Below are 17,372 nucleotides of genomic sequence, written 5' to 3' on the forward strand. Positions count from 1 at the left end.
GTTCCAGCATAGCGGAGGGGATTTTTTGAAATCCCGTGTCCACTATGCATGGAAACACGCACGCGACTCCGGACATGCTGCGCGTCTTTTCAGATCGCAGCATGTCCGTGCTACCTGCGGCGACGCTGCGTCGCCGCAAGTAATATCACAGGGCCCTATGGCGAGGGGTGCGATGATCCCGGATGTGGTACAGTACACATCCGGCATCATCGCGTCCCAGAAAGGGGGCGGGGCTTCGCCGCTCCGGCGATACCGCCGGCCATCCTGAACGTGGACACGCACCCTATACCGCCGGCCATCCTGAACGTGGACACGCACCCTAACAAGATTTGATTTTGTCACAAAACGTTTTCCACATTATGAACAGGAAAAGGCTTCTACCCTGTGTGGGTTCTCTGGTGTTTATGAAGATTTGATTTCCAGATAAAACATTTCCCACATTTTGAACATGAAAAACGCTTCTCTCCTGTGTGGAGTCTCTGGTGTCTAACAAGATCTGATTTCGACACAAATCATTTTCCACATTCTGAATATGAAAAAGGCTTCTCCCCTGTGTGAGTTCTAAGGTGGTTATCAAGATTCCCTTTCTTATTAAAATATTTCCCACATTCTGAACATGAAAAAGGCACATCCCCTGTGTGGTTTCTCTGGTGGATATCAAGATTCGATTTCAAGGTAAAACATTTCCCACATTTTGAACATGAAAAAGGCTTCTCCCCTGTGTGAATTCTCTGGTGCTTAACCAAATCTGATTTCTGGTTAAAATATTTTCCACATTCTGAACAGGAAAAAGGCTTCTGCCCTGTGTGGGTTCTCTGGTGTCTAACAAGATCTGATTTCGTCACAAAACATTTTCCACATTCTGAACATGAAAAAGGCTTCTCCCCTGTGTGGAGTCTCTGGTGTCTAACAAGATCTGATTTCGTCACAAAACATTTTCCACATTCTGAACAGGAAAAAGGCTTCTCCCCTGTGTGAGTTCTAAGGTGTTTATCAAGATTCCATTTCTTATTAAAATATTTCCCACATTCTGAACATGAAAAAGGCATATCCCCTGTGTGGTTTCTCTGGTGGATATCAAGATTCACTTTCTGGATAAAGCATTTCCCACATTCTGAACAGGAAAAAGGCTTTTCTCCTGTGTGCATTCTTTGGTGTACATCAAGATGTTGTTTCCAATTAAAACATTTCCCACATTCTGAACATGAAAAGGACTTCCTTGCTTTAGGAGCAGTTTGTTTTTTAATGCCTCTTTTGGGTCTTGGATTTTCCTCAGTAATCGGTAGTGAATCAGATGACAGATATTTGCTGTGAAGGGATGATGGTATATCTGTAGTAATGGCATTGATTTCAATGGTATCATGTGAGATCTCAAGATCATCGGATTTTAAAATTGAAGATGTCAGCTGTCCCTCTGATCTCCAGGTACAGTCATCTGTCAAGAATAAAACCAATTATTTTTCAATAAAATATCCTTGAACTTTATATTTTTGAACATTTCTCCTAAAACTGTCTGTAAAAATGGTAAGTTGATGTATATACTGGAGTATAAGTAGAGGTTTTCAGCACATTTTGTGCTGAAATCACCCCCCTCAGCTTATACTCGAGTGAGGTGTCCAGAACATGGAGGGGAGAGGCAGCGGCGGAGCAGCGGGTCACAGAGGTAGGACCCGGCTGCTGCAGCTAACTCCGGTGCCCGCTGCTAAAAAAGAAATTAATATTCATTTCTCTGTAAAAGCTCGTGCAGTATCAGCTGCAGCAGCTGATCCTGCAGCTGCCGGGAGGTCACGTGTGCCGCTACTTAACAGAGATGAATATTCATTCTGAAAATTAATTTCTCTGAAGTAGCGGCACACATGACCGCCTGGCGGTTGACGCTGTGTGCGCTAATTAATACTCACTGCCCCACACACATAGTTCCGGCATTGGGAGCGGTGAGTATTGCGGAAGCTGTGCTCTGCTTGTGAGCAGCGCATGACGTCCCTGCCATGCAATGCTTACAAGCATAAAGCAGCTGCTGGCATCGAGACAAGACGCTGCGAGGGAGCGAAGGAAGGTAACTGTAATGGTTTATTTGTTTTATGTTTTTTGATGGGGGCTAATCATACAAGGATAGGGATGAGGGCATGCATTCAAAGATAGAGATGGGGCCGTGCATACAAGGATAGGGATGGAGCTGTGCATACAAGGATAGGGATGGGGTCGTGCATACAAGGATAGGGATGGAGCCGTTCATACAAGGATAGGGAAGGAGCCGTGCATTCAAGGATAGGGATGGGGCCATGCATACAAGGATAGGGATGGAACCGTGCATACAAGGATAGGGATGGAGCCGTGCATACAAGGATAGGGATGGAGCCGCGCATACAAGGATAGGGATGGGGCTGTGCATACAAGGATAGGAATGGGGCCATGCATACAAGGATAGGGATGGGGCCGCGCATACAAGGATAGGGATGGGGCCGCTCATACAAGGATTGGGATGGGGCCGTGCATACAAGGAAAGGGATCGAGCCGTGCATACAAAAATACAAGGATAGGGATCGGGCCGTGCATACAAAAATAGTGATGGGGCCGCGCATACAAGGATAGGGAAGGAGCCATGCATACAAGTATAGGGATGGGGCCGCGCATACAAGGATAGGGATGGGGCCGCGCATACAAGGATAGGGATGGGGCCGCGCATACAAGGATAGGGATGGGGCCGTGCATACAAGGATAGGGATGGAGCCGTGCATACAAGGATAGGGATGGGGCCATGCATACAAGGATAGGGATGGAGCCGTGCATACAAGGATAGGGATGGAGCCGTGCATACAAGTATAGGGATGGGGACCAATCATACCAGGATAGGGATAAGGAGTGTTGCATACAAGAATAGGAATGAGGAGCCACGCATACAAGGATAGGGATGAGGAGCCACGCATACAAGGATAGGGATGGGGCCGTGCATACAAGGCTAGGGATGGAGCCGTGCATACAAGGATAGGGATGGGGCAGTGCATACAAGGGTAGGGATGGAGCCGTGCATACAAGGATAGGGATGAGGAGCCACGCATACAAGGATAGGGATGAGGTGACAAATGCATACCCGGCTTATACTCGAGTCAATAAGTTTCCCACTTTTTTAGGTAAAATTAGGTGACTCGGCTTATACTCGGGTCGGCTTATACTCGAGTATATACGGTATGTAAAAATAGCTTTATTGACTTATTATCATTTGCACAAGGAAAGACTAGAAGCAATGGGATGAAACTGAAGTGAAGGAGACTGTTATGACCTGGTGGGTAAGGAGCAACATGGACGAGCTCTGAGGTGGTGGTATCTATACGGACTGCAGTTCCTGATCCTAACACAACACTAGAAGTAGCCGTGGAATGTTCCTGTCACTCCCTAGACATCTCGTCACAGCCGGAGATCTAACTACCCCTAAAGATGGAAACGGAAAGCTATTTTGCCTCAGAGAACATTCCCAAAAGGAAAGACAGCCCCCCACAAATATTGACTGTGAGTGGAGAGGAAAATGACATACACAGAATGAAATCAGAATTTTAGCAAAGGAGGCCACTTCCACCTAGATAGACAGAATAGAAAAGTATACTGTGCGAGTCCGTATTAAAAGCTAGAAAATCCACCGCAGAGTTTGCAGGAAAAAACTCCACACCGGACTAACGGTGTGGAAGGCAAATCTGCTTCCCCAGAGCTTCCAGCTAAGCAGAATAAATCATACTGACAAGCTGGACTAGAAAAAACATAATGAGAGCTGAACGATTAAGTCCACAGCAAGTGGACAACAAATGAACCAACAAGGACTTATCTTGTGCTGAACTGGACCGACTGTCAGAGAAATCCAAGAGAGAACTGAATCCAACCTAGAAACATTGACAGCTGGCAATGGCTGCAGACAAGAGCCAGGTTAAATAGCAGAACCAAGAGAGAGGATCAGTGAAAGCAGCTGCAATGCTCAATCCAAGAAGCAGCAGTTCCACTTAAAACCACCGGAGGGAGCCCAAGGGCAGAATTCACAAAAGTGCCATTTACGACCACCGGAGGGAGCCCAAGAACGGAATTCACAACAGTACCCCCCCTTGAGGAGGGGTCACCGAACCCTCACCAGAGCCCCCAGGCCGATCAGGACGAGCCAAATGAAAAGCACGAACCAAATCGGCAGCATGGACATCGGAGGCAACAACCCAAGAATTATCCTCCTGGCCATAACCCTTCCACTTGACAAGATACTGAAGCTTCCGCCTTGAAAAACGAGAATCCAAAATCTTCTCCACCACATACTCCAACTCCCCCTCAACCAACACCGGGGTAGGAGGATCAACAGAGGGAACAACGGGAACTACATATCTCCGCAACAAAGATCTGTGGAAAACATTATGGATGGCAAAAGAGGCTGGAAGGGCCAAACGAAAAGATACCGGATTGATAATTTCAGAAATCTTATAAGGACCAATAAAGCGAGGCTTGAACTTAGGGGAAGAAACCTTCATAGGAACATGACGAGAAGACAACCAGACTAAATCCCCAACATGAAGCCGGAAACCAACACACCGACGGCGGTTAGCAAAACGTTGAGCCTTTTCCTGAGACAACTTCAAATTGTCCACCACATGAATCCAAATCCGCTGCAACCTGTCCACCACAGAATCCACACCAGGACAGTCAGAAGGCTCAACCTGCCCTGAAGAAAAACGAGGATGAAAACCAAAATTACAAAAGAAAGGTGAAACCAAAGTAGCCGAACTAGCCCGATTATTAAGGGCAAACTCGGCCAACGGCAAAAAGGTCACCCAATCATCCTGATCAGCAGACACAAAGCATCTCAAATAGGTTTCCAAGGTCTGATTAGTTCGCTCAGTTTGGCCATTTGTCTGAGGATGAAACGCTGAAGAAAAAGACAAATCAATGCCCATCCTAGCACAAAAGGACCGCCAAAACCTGGAAACAAACTGGGAACCTCTGTCAGACACAATATTCTCCGGAATGCCATGCAAACGAACCACATGCTGAAAAAACAATGGAACCAAATCAGAAGAGGAAGGCAACTTAGGCAAAGGTACCAAATGGACCATCTTAGAAAACCGGTCACAAACCACCCAGATAACAGACATCTTCTGGGAAAGAGGAAGATCCGAAATAAAATCCATGGAAATATGCGTCCAGGGCCTCTCAGGGAGCGGCAAGGGCAAAAGCAACCCACTAGCGCGGGAACAGCAAGGCTTGGCCCACGCACAACTCCCACAGGACTGCACAAAAGAACGCACATCCCGCGACAAGGAAGGCCACCAAAAGGACCTAGCAACCAAATCTCTGGTACCAAAAATCCCAGGATGACCAGCCAACACCGAACAATGAACCTCAGAAATTACCTTACTAGTCCATCTCTCAGGAACAAACAATTTCCCCACTGGACAGCGGTCAGATTTATCAGCCTGAAACTCCTGAAGCACCCGCCGCAAATCAGGGGAGATAGCAGAAAGAATCACCCCCTCCTTGAGAATACCAACCGGCTCAAGGACTCCCGGAGAATCAGGCAAAAAACTCCTAGAGAGGGCATCAGCCTTCAAATTTTTAGATCCCGGAAGATACGAGACCACAAAATCGAAACGGGAGAAAAACAGGGACCATCGAGCCTGTCTAGGATTCAACCGCTTGGCAGACTCGAGGTAAATCAGATTCTTATGATCGGTCAAGACCACAACGCGGTGCTTGGCTCCCCCAAGCCAATGACGCCACTCCTCAAATGCCCATTTCATAGCCAACAACTCCCGATTGCCGACATCATAATTACGCTCCGCAGGCGAAAACTTTCTGGAGAAGAAGGCACATGGTTTCATCAAAGAACCATCAGAACCTCTCTGAGACAAAACGGCCCCTGCCCCAATCTCAGAAGCATCAACCTCAACCTGAAAAGGAAGAGAAACATCCGGCTGACGCAACACGGGGGCAGAAGTAAATCGACGTTTAAGCTCCTGAAAGGCCTCAACGGCCGCAGAGGACCAATTCATCACATCAGCGCCTTTCTTCGTCAAATCGGTCAGGGGCTTAACCACACTGGAAAAGTTAGCAATGAAAGACGATAAAAATTAGCAAAGCCCAAAAATTTCTGAAGGCTCTTCACAGATGTGGGTTGAATCCAATCATGGATGGCCTGGACCTTAACAGGATCCATTTCTATAGCCGAGGGAGAAAAAATGAACCCCAATAAAGAAACCCTCTGAACTCCAAAAAGGCACTTAGACCCCTTCACAAACAAAGCATTAGCACGAAGGATCTGAAACACCATCCTGACCTGTTTCACATGAGACTCCCAATCATCAGAAAAAATCTAAATATCATCCAAATATACAATCATGAACTTATCAAGATAATTCCGGAAGATATCATGCATAAAGGACTGAAACTCAGATGGAGCATTAGAGAGCCCGAATGGCATCACCAGGTATTCAAAATGGCCTTCAGGGGTATTAAATGCTGTTTTCCATTCGTCACCTTGTTTAATACGAACCAGATTATACGCCCCTCGAAGGTCAATCTTAGTAAACCAACTAGCCCCCTTAATCCGAGCAAACAAATCAGAAAGCAAAGGTAAGGGGTATTGGAATTTGACCGTGATCTTATTAAGAAGGCGATAATCAATACAGGGTCTCAGGGAGCCATCTTTCTTGGCAACAAAAAAGAATCCCGCTCCCAATGGTGACGAAGACGGACGAATATGCCCCTTCTCCATAGACTCCTTCACATAACTCCGCATGGCAGCATGCTCTGGTGCAGACAGATTGAAAAGTCGGCCCTTAGGGAACTTACAGCCAACAATCAAGTTAATAGCACAATCGCAGTCCCTATGAGGAGGAAGGGCACTGGATTTGGGCTCATCAAATACATCCTGGAAATCTGACAAAAACTCAGGAACTTCAGAAGAGGGGGCGGATGAAATTGAAATTAAAGGAACATCACTATGTACCCCTTGACAACCCCAACTAGTCACCGACATAGATTTCCAAACCAGCACCGGATTATGCACCTGCAGCCATGGAAAACCCAGCACAACAACATCATGCAAATTATGCAACACCAGAAAACGACAATCTTCCCGATGTGCTGGAGCCATGTACATGGTCAACTGTGTCCAGTACTGAGGTTTATTCTTGGCCAATGGTGTAGCATCAATACCCCTCAAGGGAATAGGGCTCTGCAAAGGATGCAAGGAAAAACCACAGCGTCTGGCAAACTCCAAGTCCATTAAATTCAGGGCAGCGCCTAAATCCACAAATGCCATGACAGAAAAGGACGACAATGAGCAAATCAGGGTAACAGACAAGAGAAATTTAGGCTGTACAGTACTAATGGTAACGGACCTAGCGACCCTCTTAGTACGTTTAGGGCAATCAGAAATAACATGAGCAGAATCACCACAGCAGAAACACAGCCTATTCTGACGTCTGAATTCCTGCCGTTCTGCTCTAGTCAAAATCCTATCACATTGCATAGGCTCAGGACTCTGCTCAGAGGACACCACCATATGGTGCACAACCTTGCGCTCGCGCAGGCGCCGATCAATCTGAATGGCTAGAGACATTGATTCACTCAAACCAGCAGGCGTGGGAAACCCCACCATAACATCTTTAAGGGCTTCAGAAAGACCCTTTCTGAAAATTGCTGCCAGGGCATACTCATTCCATTTAGTGAGCACAGACCACTTTCTAAATTTCTGGCAGTATACTTCTGCTTCTTCCTGACCCTGGCACAGAGCCAGCAAGGTTTTTTCCGCCTGATCCACAGAATTTGGTTCATCATACAGTAATCCGAGCGCTTGAAAAAATGCATCTACATTAAGCAATGCCGGATCCCCTGGCTCAAGGGAGAATGCCCAATCCTGAGGGTCTCCACGAAGCAGAGATATGACAATTTTCACCTGTTGAATGGGGTCACCAGAGGAACGGGGTCTCAAAGCAAAAAACAATCTGCAGTTATTTTTAAAACTCAAGAACTTGCATCTGTCCCCAAAAAACAAATCCAGAGTAGGAATTCTAGGCTCTAAAGCTGGTGTCTGAGTAACATAATCTTGGATACTCTGCACCCTTGCAGCAAGTTGATCCACACGAGAGAACAAACCCTGAACATCCATGTCAGCACCAGAATCCTGAACCACCCAGAGATTAAGGGGAAAAAAAAGACAAACAGGCTGCAGAAAAAAAAAAATGACTCAAGAGCTTCTTTTTTCTCTCTTTTGAGATGCAATCAGCACATTGTGGGCCAGCTGTACTGTTATGACCTGGTGGTTAAGGAGGAACATGGATAAGCTCTGAGGTGGTGGTATCTATACGGACCGCAGTTCCTGATCCTAACACAACACTAGAAGTAGCCATGGAATGTTTCTGTCACTCCCTAGACATCTCGTCACAGCCGGAGATCTAACTACCCCTAAAGATGGAAACGGAAAGCTATCTTGCCTCAGAGAACATTCCCCAAAGGAAAGACAGCCCCCCACAAATATTGACTGTGAGTGGAGAGGAAAATGACATACACAGAATGAAATCAGAATTTTAGCAAAGGAGGCCACTTCCACCTAGATAGACAGAATAGAAAAGTATACTGTGCGGTCCGTATTAAAAGCTAGAAAATCCACCGCAGAGTTTGCAGGAAAAAACTCCACACCAGACTAACGGTGTGGAGGGCAAATCTACTTCCCCAGAGCTTCCAGCTAAGCAGAATAAATCATACTGACAAGCTGGACTAGAAAAAACATAATGAGAGCTGAACGATTAAGTCCACAGCAAGTGGACAACAAATGAACCAACAAGGACTTATCTTGTGCTGAACTGGACCGACTGTCAGAGAAATCCAAGAGAGAACTGAATCCAACCTAGAAACATTGACAGCTGGCAATGGCTGCAGACAAGAGCCAGGTTAAATAGCAGAACCAAGAGAGACGATCAGTGAAAGCAGCTGCAATGCTCAATCCAAGAAGCAGCAGTTCCACTTAAAACCACCGGAGGGAGCCCAAGGGCAGAATTCACAAAAGTGCCATTTACGACCACCGGAGGGAGCCCAAGAACGGAATTCACAACAGGAGACACAGATTGGATATTAGAAAAAAAACCTTTTGACAGTGAGGGTGATCAATGAGTGGAACAGGCTGCCACGAGAGGTGGTGAGTTCTTCTTCAATGGAAATGTTCAAATAGCAATATGACTTATAAAAAAATCCATCTATATCCACCTTCACAAAGTCAAATCTTCCCGTCACTTCTGAGCCTTTCAGTGTGCCCAAATCAAAATTAGGACCCGTGTAGTTGTCATTATTATTGTGAGAAGAACCCACTTAATTTATGGTGTGTGTCTTGGAGCGCAATCTGGGCACTATGTGGTGAGTAATAAAATGGTATATTCGCAGTTTTCACTCTCCAACATCCACTGCGTGCTAATTTTTGGAAAGTGTCTGTGGAGTCAAAATAGTCACTACTATAGATTAATTCACTGAAGGTTAATGTAGCATCCCAGGTAACCGGTTGCTACAGTGATGTTGCTTTTCCTTCGGGGAAGGTAATGTCATGATCAGAGGCAAGGGAGTTCTCTTCTCCAGGTAAGGCACCCACATGCAACATATTCTGAATCCAGGCCAGGAGGGGGAGCTCAAGACCCGGATTCAGGGGAGCGTCCCCCAGCTATATGTATCCTGACCTGGAGGAGGAGTTAGGTTAGTTGGAGAGGAACACTGAAGTGGAAGGACGTCTAGGAGAGCCGCAGAGCAGGAGAGAGGTCTGACAGCCACGAGGGAACTGCAGCCTCTGGGAAAGGAGAAAGAACCTGGAGGGTTGGATGTGGAGTACCTGGAGAAAAAAGGAGCAAAAAAGAGGAACAGGGCTCAGAGGGGAACTGTGACCGGGCACCCTCAAAGCCGAAGCGCAGGAACCAGGTACCGGGACCCCGGGCTTTTGTGGAACTCTAGGACACAGAGCAGAACCGGAGGGCCAGGAACTGTATGTAATTGGCCCACACCTCCCCTGAGACGCAGCAGCACCTAAGGAGCCCGGGGCATGATAGAGTCCCTGTAAAACGGCTCGAGCTGCCCATCGTGCAGGTACCTGTCCCAGGACTGGGGGAAACTGGAGTACACTGTAGCAAACTTCAGGCAGCAGGGAATTCATCTTCAAGAGACATTAGAGGAAAGGCTCACTGACCTCACACGGAGAAGGGGACCCTCCATTGCCTCTGAGCTGGCCAGACCATACCACCACCCATGCCTGGTGCACTGGACTGTGGCCAGCCAATTGCAGTAAACCAGGTAAAAACTTGCAACTTGTGTCCTATCTTTATTCACTGGCACATACCATTCACGCCTTACATCTTAGGACCCTGCTTCACCTGTGGGAAGTGTAACATCAGTGCTGCCACAACATCCCCCAGAGGACTCCTTTAATGCAGCATCGGTCCCACTATTGACCGAACTCCACAGGTGGCGTCACAACAGACTTTAAACACTCTTCCCTTAAAAGACCGTTCCTCTTTAACGTTGAGGCCCAGGGCCATGGACCGGGTCGCAGCCACCGTGACATTCCCCCTCGAGACCAGACCTGGTACCGTGTACCCCACTGCCCTGGGGGCGACTCATTATTTCCAAAATGGAGTCACTTTATGAGGTTTTAAACTGCTCTGGTTTTCTGCATTGTGTCATATTAAGGCTTGTGAAAATGGTGTGTACCATCTCACCTGGGATTCGCACCTGCCACCCCTGCTTCTGTCACCAGGCATGGCCTCATTCATTCTGCAGGCAGCACTGGGGATGGAGGAGATATCGGAACCAGAAGCTCGGGATGGTGCAGGCTCTGTTCAGCCATTTAGATTAGGGTTGCAGTGAACTGTAGTGCCATCCAGTCAGGCATTATGGGTGTGTGTGCTGTCCATCTGGAGTAATCTGCTTCCTGCTTTCGCCAATTGGAAAGCACCCCACCCTACTAAAGCTCAAAGCAAATTGCAGGAAGATGCCAGATACAGCCTTGTTCTCCTCTGGTTCAGCCCTCTCTGCATAGCTCCCAACCGTCCCTCATTGTGCGGGATTGTCCCGGATTTCATGTTTTGCCCCGCTGTCCAGCGCAGGACGCTCTCATCCCGGACACAGCAGGAGAAACTCCGTCACACCCCCTTTTGTTAGGCCACGCCCCTTCCCCATGTTCCTGAGTCTCCCAGAGTCACTGTTCAGAGAGGGAGAGAGAGGGGACACTTCTAGTTTGAGGTATGTAACAGCCGAACACAGCCTGGGTGCTGGCGGCAATGTAAGCAGCAGACCAGTCAGTGGACTGGAGCTAATAATGCCTGTCTAGTATAAATCGTGCCTGGAATGAGTCTGGGGCTGAGCAGGGAGGGATTAACACTCACAGCCTCCCTGTTTGCCTCGGCTGCTCAGTGCTCACTGCTGGGTTATTGCAGAGCGACAGATGCAGATCAGTGAGTGAGTAGTCGATGTCACAGATCGATGACTCACTGACACTCCAGTCAGTGCATTTCAGAGGAGGAGCAGCTGCAGCTCCCTGGGAGAGGGTGACCACGCTATTGTGGCTGCTTTTTTTCCCCACGCATAAAAGAGCTAAGTCAAAGCCCCTGTGACAGTCTGACACTGTATCATCATGTGCTATAATGAGACAGCAAATCATGGCACAATTAAGGTGTGTGTGCGAGGTGTATGGAGCGGAGCCATGTGTGTGCGAGGTGTACGGAGTGGAGCCGTGTGTGTGCGAGGTGTACGGAGCGGAGCCTTGTGTGCGAGGTGTACGGAGCGAAGCCGTGTGTGTGCGAGGTGTACGGAGCGAAGCCGTGTGTGTGCGCGAGGTGTACGGAGCGGAGCCATGTGTGTGCGAGGTGTACGGAGCGGAGCTGTGTGTGCGAGGTGTACGGAGCGGAGCCGTGTGTGTGCGAGGTGTACGGAGCGGAGCCGTGTGTGTGCGAGGTGTATGGAATGGAGCCGTGTGTGTGCAAGGTGTATGGAGAGGAGCCGTGTGTGTGCGAGGTGTGTGGAGTGGAGCCGTGTGTGTAGAGGTGTACAGAGTGGAGCCGTGTGGGTATGAGGTGTACGGAGCAAAGCCGTGTGTGTGCGAGGTGTACGGAGTGCAGCCGTGTGTGTGCGAGGTGTATGGAGAGGAGCCGTGTGTGTGTGTGCGAGGTGTATGGAGAGGAGCCGTGTGTGTGCGAGGTGTATGGAGAGGAGCCGTGTGTGTGCGAGCTGTATGGAGCGGAGCCGTGTGTGTGCGAGCTGTATGGAGCGGAGCCATGTGTGTGCGAGGTGTATGGAGCAAAGCTAAATGTGTATGAGGTGTATGTCGCAGAGCCGTGTGTGCAAAGTGTAAGGAGCGCAGCCGCGTGTGTAGGAGTAGCTATGTGTGGCCATTATATGGTACGAAGTATCATGTGCGGCCAATATACAGTATGGAGCATCATGTGCGGTCATTATACAGTATGGAGCATAATGTGCGGTCATTATACAAAATGGAGCATCATGTGGGGCCATTATACAGTATGGAGCATCATGTGGGGCCATTATACAGTATGGAGCATCATGTGCCGTCATTACAGTATGGAGCATCATGTGCAGCCAATATACAGTATGGAGCATCATGTGCAGCCAATATACAGTATGGAGCATCATTTGCGGTCATTATACAGTATGGAGCATCATGTGCGGTCATTATACAGTATGGAGGATCATGTGTGGCCATTATACAGTATGGGACATCATGTGTGGCCATTATACAGTATGGAGGATCATGTGTGGTGGCCGTTATACAGTATTGAGCATCATGTGTGGCCATTATACAGTATGGAGCACTGTGTGGCCATATTTTTTTGAAACAGTGTGATCAGCAGTGCTAAATGGGTGTGGTTGGGACGTGGATATGGGTGTGGCTAGTTATGAATGGGTGTGGTCAGAGGCGTGGCCTAAAATTTGCCGCGGCGCGCGTTGCTCTTTCCCATCTTCAAAAGTTGGGAGGTATGCTCTCTGTGCTAAGCTGCTGTGACCCCTTAGTGACTAATCTTACTTCTTATGATTTTGTATTTTCTCTGCCCTCGTGGATCTGACAGAACTACTTTACTATTCGTCATCTCACCTCACTCCACAGAACAGCAGGTAACACCATGGCCCAAGCCTAGGGATCTCTGTGTAAGAACAGATCCATGTAAAGAATGTTGACCACGGCAATCCTTGGGATCTGCAAAGCTGAGTAGATAGTGCCAAGCCTGATTGTGGTAGCCATATTTTGAGCTGCCAGGGAACCAATACATTGTGTCTGGAATCTATTCCAACAAGATACACATTCAAATAGCTAAATGGCGATCCTTCCCTTCTTAACCCTGCCATGTGCCCAGACAGTAGTGTACAACCGTATACAGGGTATTGTTGGATTCAAGAGATGTTGGAAAATAATTTGTGAGATCCACTTGTTTCCTATTATCCTTTGTGAAGAATTCCAAAGTTATCACCACAAAAAGCGACATGTCAGATGTGAAAAATGGGAGTATTTTGGGCAGTAACTACTGTAGTCAAAAACTGACTATGGACAATAACACATCTATCAAAATGTTCAAACTCAACAGTCTCCATCAGTAAAATATGAGTAGTGGTATCAACTCTCTGGAGTAATTAGAGTATGGGGCTCGGTGGCTCTTGGCAATCTAAACTATCGTAAGGGCCAATATTTTCTATCAGATAAGATTCAAGAAAAAATATTAGACATTTAAAAATAACTTTTTATAATACTGGGGCATCTTCAATTTAGATCTTCCACATTTGGAAGAGGTAATGGAGACTTAAAAAAAAAAATACCAGAGAGTTCCAAACTTACAAACTCACCTAACTGAGGCAGGCTGATCCTACCACAATCAAACTATCAACCAGAATGAACATGTAAAAAAAAAAAAATATAGAACAAAAAATATGTTACATCTCCCCAAAAAGAGTATGTACGAGGGGAGAACTCCAACACTAAACTGGAGTTGCACTCGTTTATGGTGGACCATTGGAGCTACTGAGTCCTGACCAGAAGGGTAGAGAAAGTATTAGTGCCCCCATTTCAGGAGAGACTGTGCAGTAATCTGAATTCCTTAGGATGGAAAAAATGTTGGAATTTATGACGTGGGGTGAATCTATGAAACCAGGGCTCGAGCCAACACATCTCCTGCAGGCGTGAATAAATGTATATTACAGCCATCAGCCACGCACAGCTTAGAGATGTATCATGGCACAGGTGTAATGCTTTTTATGTAGTTTATCACAATCCTCCTTGAAATTAGTTAGTTTTTAATACAAATTGAAAAGTCAGGATAAAGGGAAACTCTGCTGTTATTGTACAGAAATTCACACTTGGCCTCACGGCACATTTAATGCTGTCGACCATAAAAGTGAAGTTTGGCCAGAAAGACTGGACCTGGTCTTGTAGGGACCATATAAGCACATTCAGCAGCACAGAAGGGAGAGAAGGTAGATTCATCCAATATCAGGGATCTAGGAAGCCAACAGCATCATTACCCTCCGCTTTCTCTTACAGGCCCATCATAACATCTTGTCAGCACATTCTACGTATGTTGTTATTTGGATTTGAAGTCTACAGACCTGGGCAGGTAACGGTCAGCGTGCTATAATCCCTAGGGGTAGGTGGATCCTGTGTAAGAAGATGGCAGGGACCCTCGTGTGCCTTCTCTCTCCTGGACTCTGTTCGCACGTTCACATGTGGCACCTCACTGTGTATTACTGTTCATATATTGCAATGTGATGTAATGTTTATATACCATAATGTGAATGTACTCAATGGGTACTGTTTATAGGATTGGGGCTAGAATAGGGGCTAGAATAGAGGGGGGCACAGTAGTGATAGATGATATCATAGAATAGAGGAGGTAGGCAGCACAGGGGTTAACTAAAGGGGAGGTACAGCAAGGAGCAGGGAAGTATAATCAGGATACTTCCTGATTAGAGACAGACACCCGGGCAGCCTTGCCAAAGGCAGGGTGCATGCAGTGTATGAGACAGCTACAGGCCATGGGGGTCCCAGGCTGGAGAATAGTAGTCGGGCATCAGCTCAATAGGATCATCCTCAGGGCGGTTCTGGGGTCTACGACTGGGGCGGGAGTCAGTAAGATGGAACTCCCGGCACCTTTGCAAGATGGAATCGGACAAGGGGCTGACAGGGAGTTGGTGATGTAGGAAGTACGGAAGGGACACGGACTGTCCACAGAAATGGCATGGATTTCCGGGAGAGAAGGAGAGGTTATAGAGGAAATGGAGTCTGCCCAGAAGGAAGGGAAAGTGCAAGATATGATGCTTTTGTGTGAAATGTGCTGAAAAAGTGATGGGTGCCCATGTTATCAGTAAAGTTGAACTGTTTGAAAAGGACTGTGACGCTGCAGTGTTTTATGGAACCTGGAAACCTGAAGCTGGAGTGAAAGAAACAGAGGGAACTGAAATGAGTACTCTGCTGCACACATCACATGCACACACACACAACAGAAAGAACTCTGTATTTCATCTGTAGGGTGCCAGGGTGTGGAAACACTACAGCTCGTTGCCACGACTACCACCCTGGCCGCCTTACACTTGCAGGTTGTAAGCGCTATACAAAAGGGTTTTCACAATTTCACAAAGCCATTTAAACATTTTCGGATGGAGGAGAATGTTATGCTCTACCGGCAAAATGGGGATCACATGATTGAGCCACCTCCGAACTACATCATCGATAAAGCAGCCACAGCCGGTGATTGAGAAGAATCTGTGACTTCTCTGTAGTTAGTGGTGACTACTCACCTGGGTAGTCATATGTAGGAGTCTCCTCTTTACACCACTTATCACCCCTCACATATGTCTCTGTAGTATTAATATGGGTCAGATCTTCACCCTGAAATAAATATTGTAAAAGTCACAGACAGATGGAGAAGTCACATCTATGATCAGCTCTAATCCTGCCATCTCCTCCGTTCTCATTACACAAGTATAAAACATATAATACTGGTGGATAAAACAAGACTGAGCACAAGACCTTCACCACCGTCTACACATCATAGGAGAGATCTCACGACACCTTCTCTCCATCTACCTGATAATCCTGAGGAACACTGGGATCTTCTTGTTTACAGTCCTGTGGAAGAAGAGGACGGGGACATCTCTCTGGTGCTGTCCTCTTACTGGATAGATCTGGAGGAAACACACACAGGGACTGAATTCATTCCTTACATACAGATAATTATAGGCTGTGTGTATTTAATCCTTACCTGGTGATGTGAGGGCCTGGGGAACCTCCATCATGACATCCTCATACAGATTGTTGTGTAATTCTAAATACTCCCACTCCTCCATGGAGAAATAGACAGCGACATCCTGGCACCTTATAGGAATCTGACACATACAATGATACCGTCATCACTCCGATCCCTTCATACTGTTACTGTATAATGTCCAAGCATTCCCAGCAGTGTCACCTCTCCAGTCAGCAGCTCAATCATCTTGTAGGTGAGTTCTAGGATCTTTTGTTCATTGATGTCCTCATGTATCAGTGGGTGAGGTGGAGGCCTTGTGATTGGGCTCAAGGGTCTTTCCCATCCCTCAGACACAGGGGCCTGACAGCGCTCATTAGAATTTTTTTTCACTACTGTGTAATCCTGATTAAAGAGAGACACATTAATAAATATCACTACAGACATTTCCAGATCCCTCACCTCTTGAGTTCTGTCCCAACAGTTTTATTGACATAAATAAGAATTATGTAATGTGACGCTATCAAAATCTCTCACCTCTCCAGTAAGACGGAAGAGGATCTCTAGGGTGAGGTGTAATATCCTCTCGGCCATCTTGTCCCTCTTCATATCCATTCTTGATGGGTAGTTAAGAAAAATTCTCTTAATATAGAAGATGTCTACTGAAAGGATCGGATATTGTAGGGACCTGAATAGGAAGACGATGAATCATTACAAAGAATTCTGTGTAATAATAAAATTACTGGAGATAACAAGGGAAACATTTCAGAAGACAGAACCTGTAGATGTTGTATTCTCTAGTCTTGTATGGACTGGAACATAAGCTGAGGTATTGAGTAAGGCATCTCCTCCATGCAACCAATCACTGGCTATGTTAGGCTACATTCACATTTGCGTTGTGCGCCGCAGCGTCGGCGACGCAACGCACAACGCAAATGTAAACGCATGCACAACGCAGCATTTTGCGACGCATGCGTCCACTTTTGCATGGTTTTGGGCGCAGAAAAAACTGCAACTTGCTGCGTCCTCTGCGCCCGACGCATGCACCACAGTGACACATGCGTCACAAAACGCAAGTGCAACGCATGTCCATGCGCCCCCATGTTAAATATAGGGGCGCATGAC

The 17,372-nt window shown here is 47.0% G+C and overlaps 1 protein-coding gene across 1 annotated transcript; it reads right to left on the reverse strand.

Moving 5' to 3' along the window:
• Nucleotides 1–65: 65 nt before the first annotated feature.
• LOC143766697 (uncharacterized) lies at nt 66–17,078 on the reverse strand. Its single transcript, XM_077254556.1, has 7 exons — nt 16,785–17,078; nt 16,473–16,652; nt 16,266–16,389; nt 16,091–16,188; nt 15,802–15,892; nt 319–1,435; nt 66–283 (listed from the first exon to the last, which is right to left on the reverse strand). Exons 1-6 carry the CDS (start codon nt 16,860–16,862, stop codon nt 513–515), a joined length of 1,494 nt encoding a protein of 497 aa, XP_077110671.1. The 5' UTR covers nt 16,863–17,078; the 3' UTR covers nt 66–283; nt 319–512.
• Between the last annotated feature and the right edge of the window lie 294 nt (nt 17,079–17,372).

This window comes from Ranitomeya variabilis, chromosome 4 (assembly GCF_051348905.1).
Source record: "Ranitomeya variabilis isolate aRanVar5 chromosome 4, aRanVar5.hap1, whole genome shotgun sequence".
In the NCBI taxonomy this organism is placed as follows: domain Eukaryota; kingdom Metazoa; phylum Chordata; class Amphibia; order Anura; family Dendrobatidae; genus Ranitomeya; species Ranitomeya variabilis.

Bases quoted from the DNA above. Each gene is read 5' to 3' on its own strand.
- LOC143766697 (XM_077254556.1), bottom strand. From the start codon at position 16,862: ATGGATATGAAGAGGGACAAGATGGCCGAGAGGATATTACACCTCACC. The intron at 15,893-16,090 runs GTAGATGGAGAG...TATTTATTTCAG, and splicing joins GTGTTCCTCAGGATTATCAG to GGTGAAGATCTGACCCATAT. The intron at 1,436-15,801 runs GTGAGTAGTCAC...TATTCTTGACAG, and splicing joins TCCTACATATGACTACCCAG to ATGACTGTACCTGGAGATCA.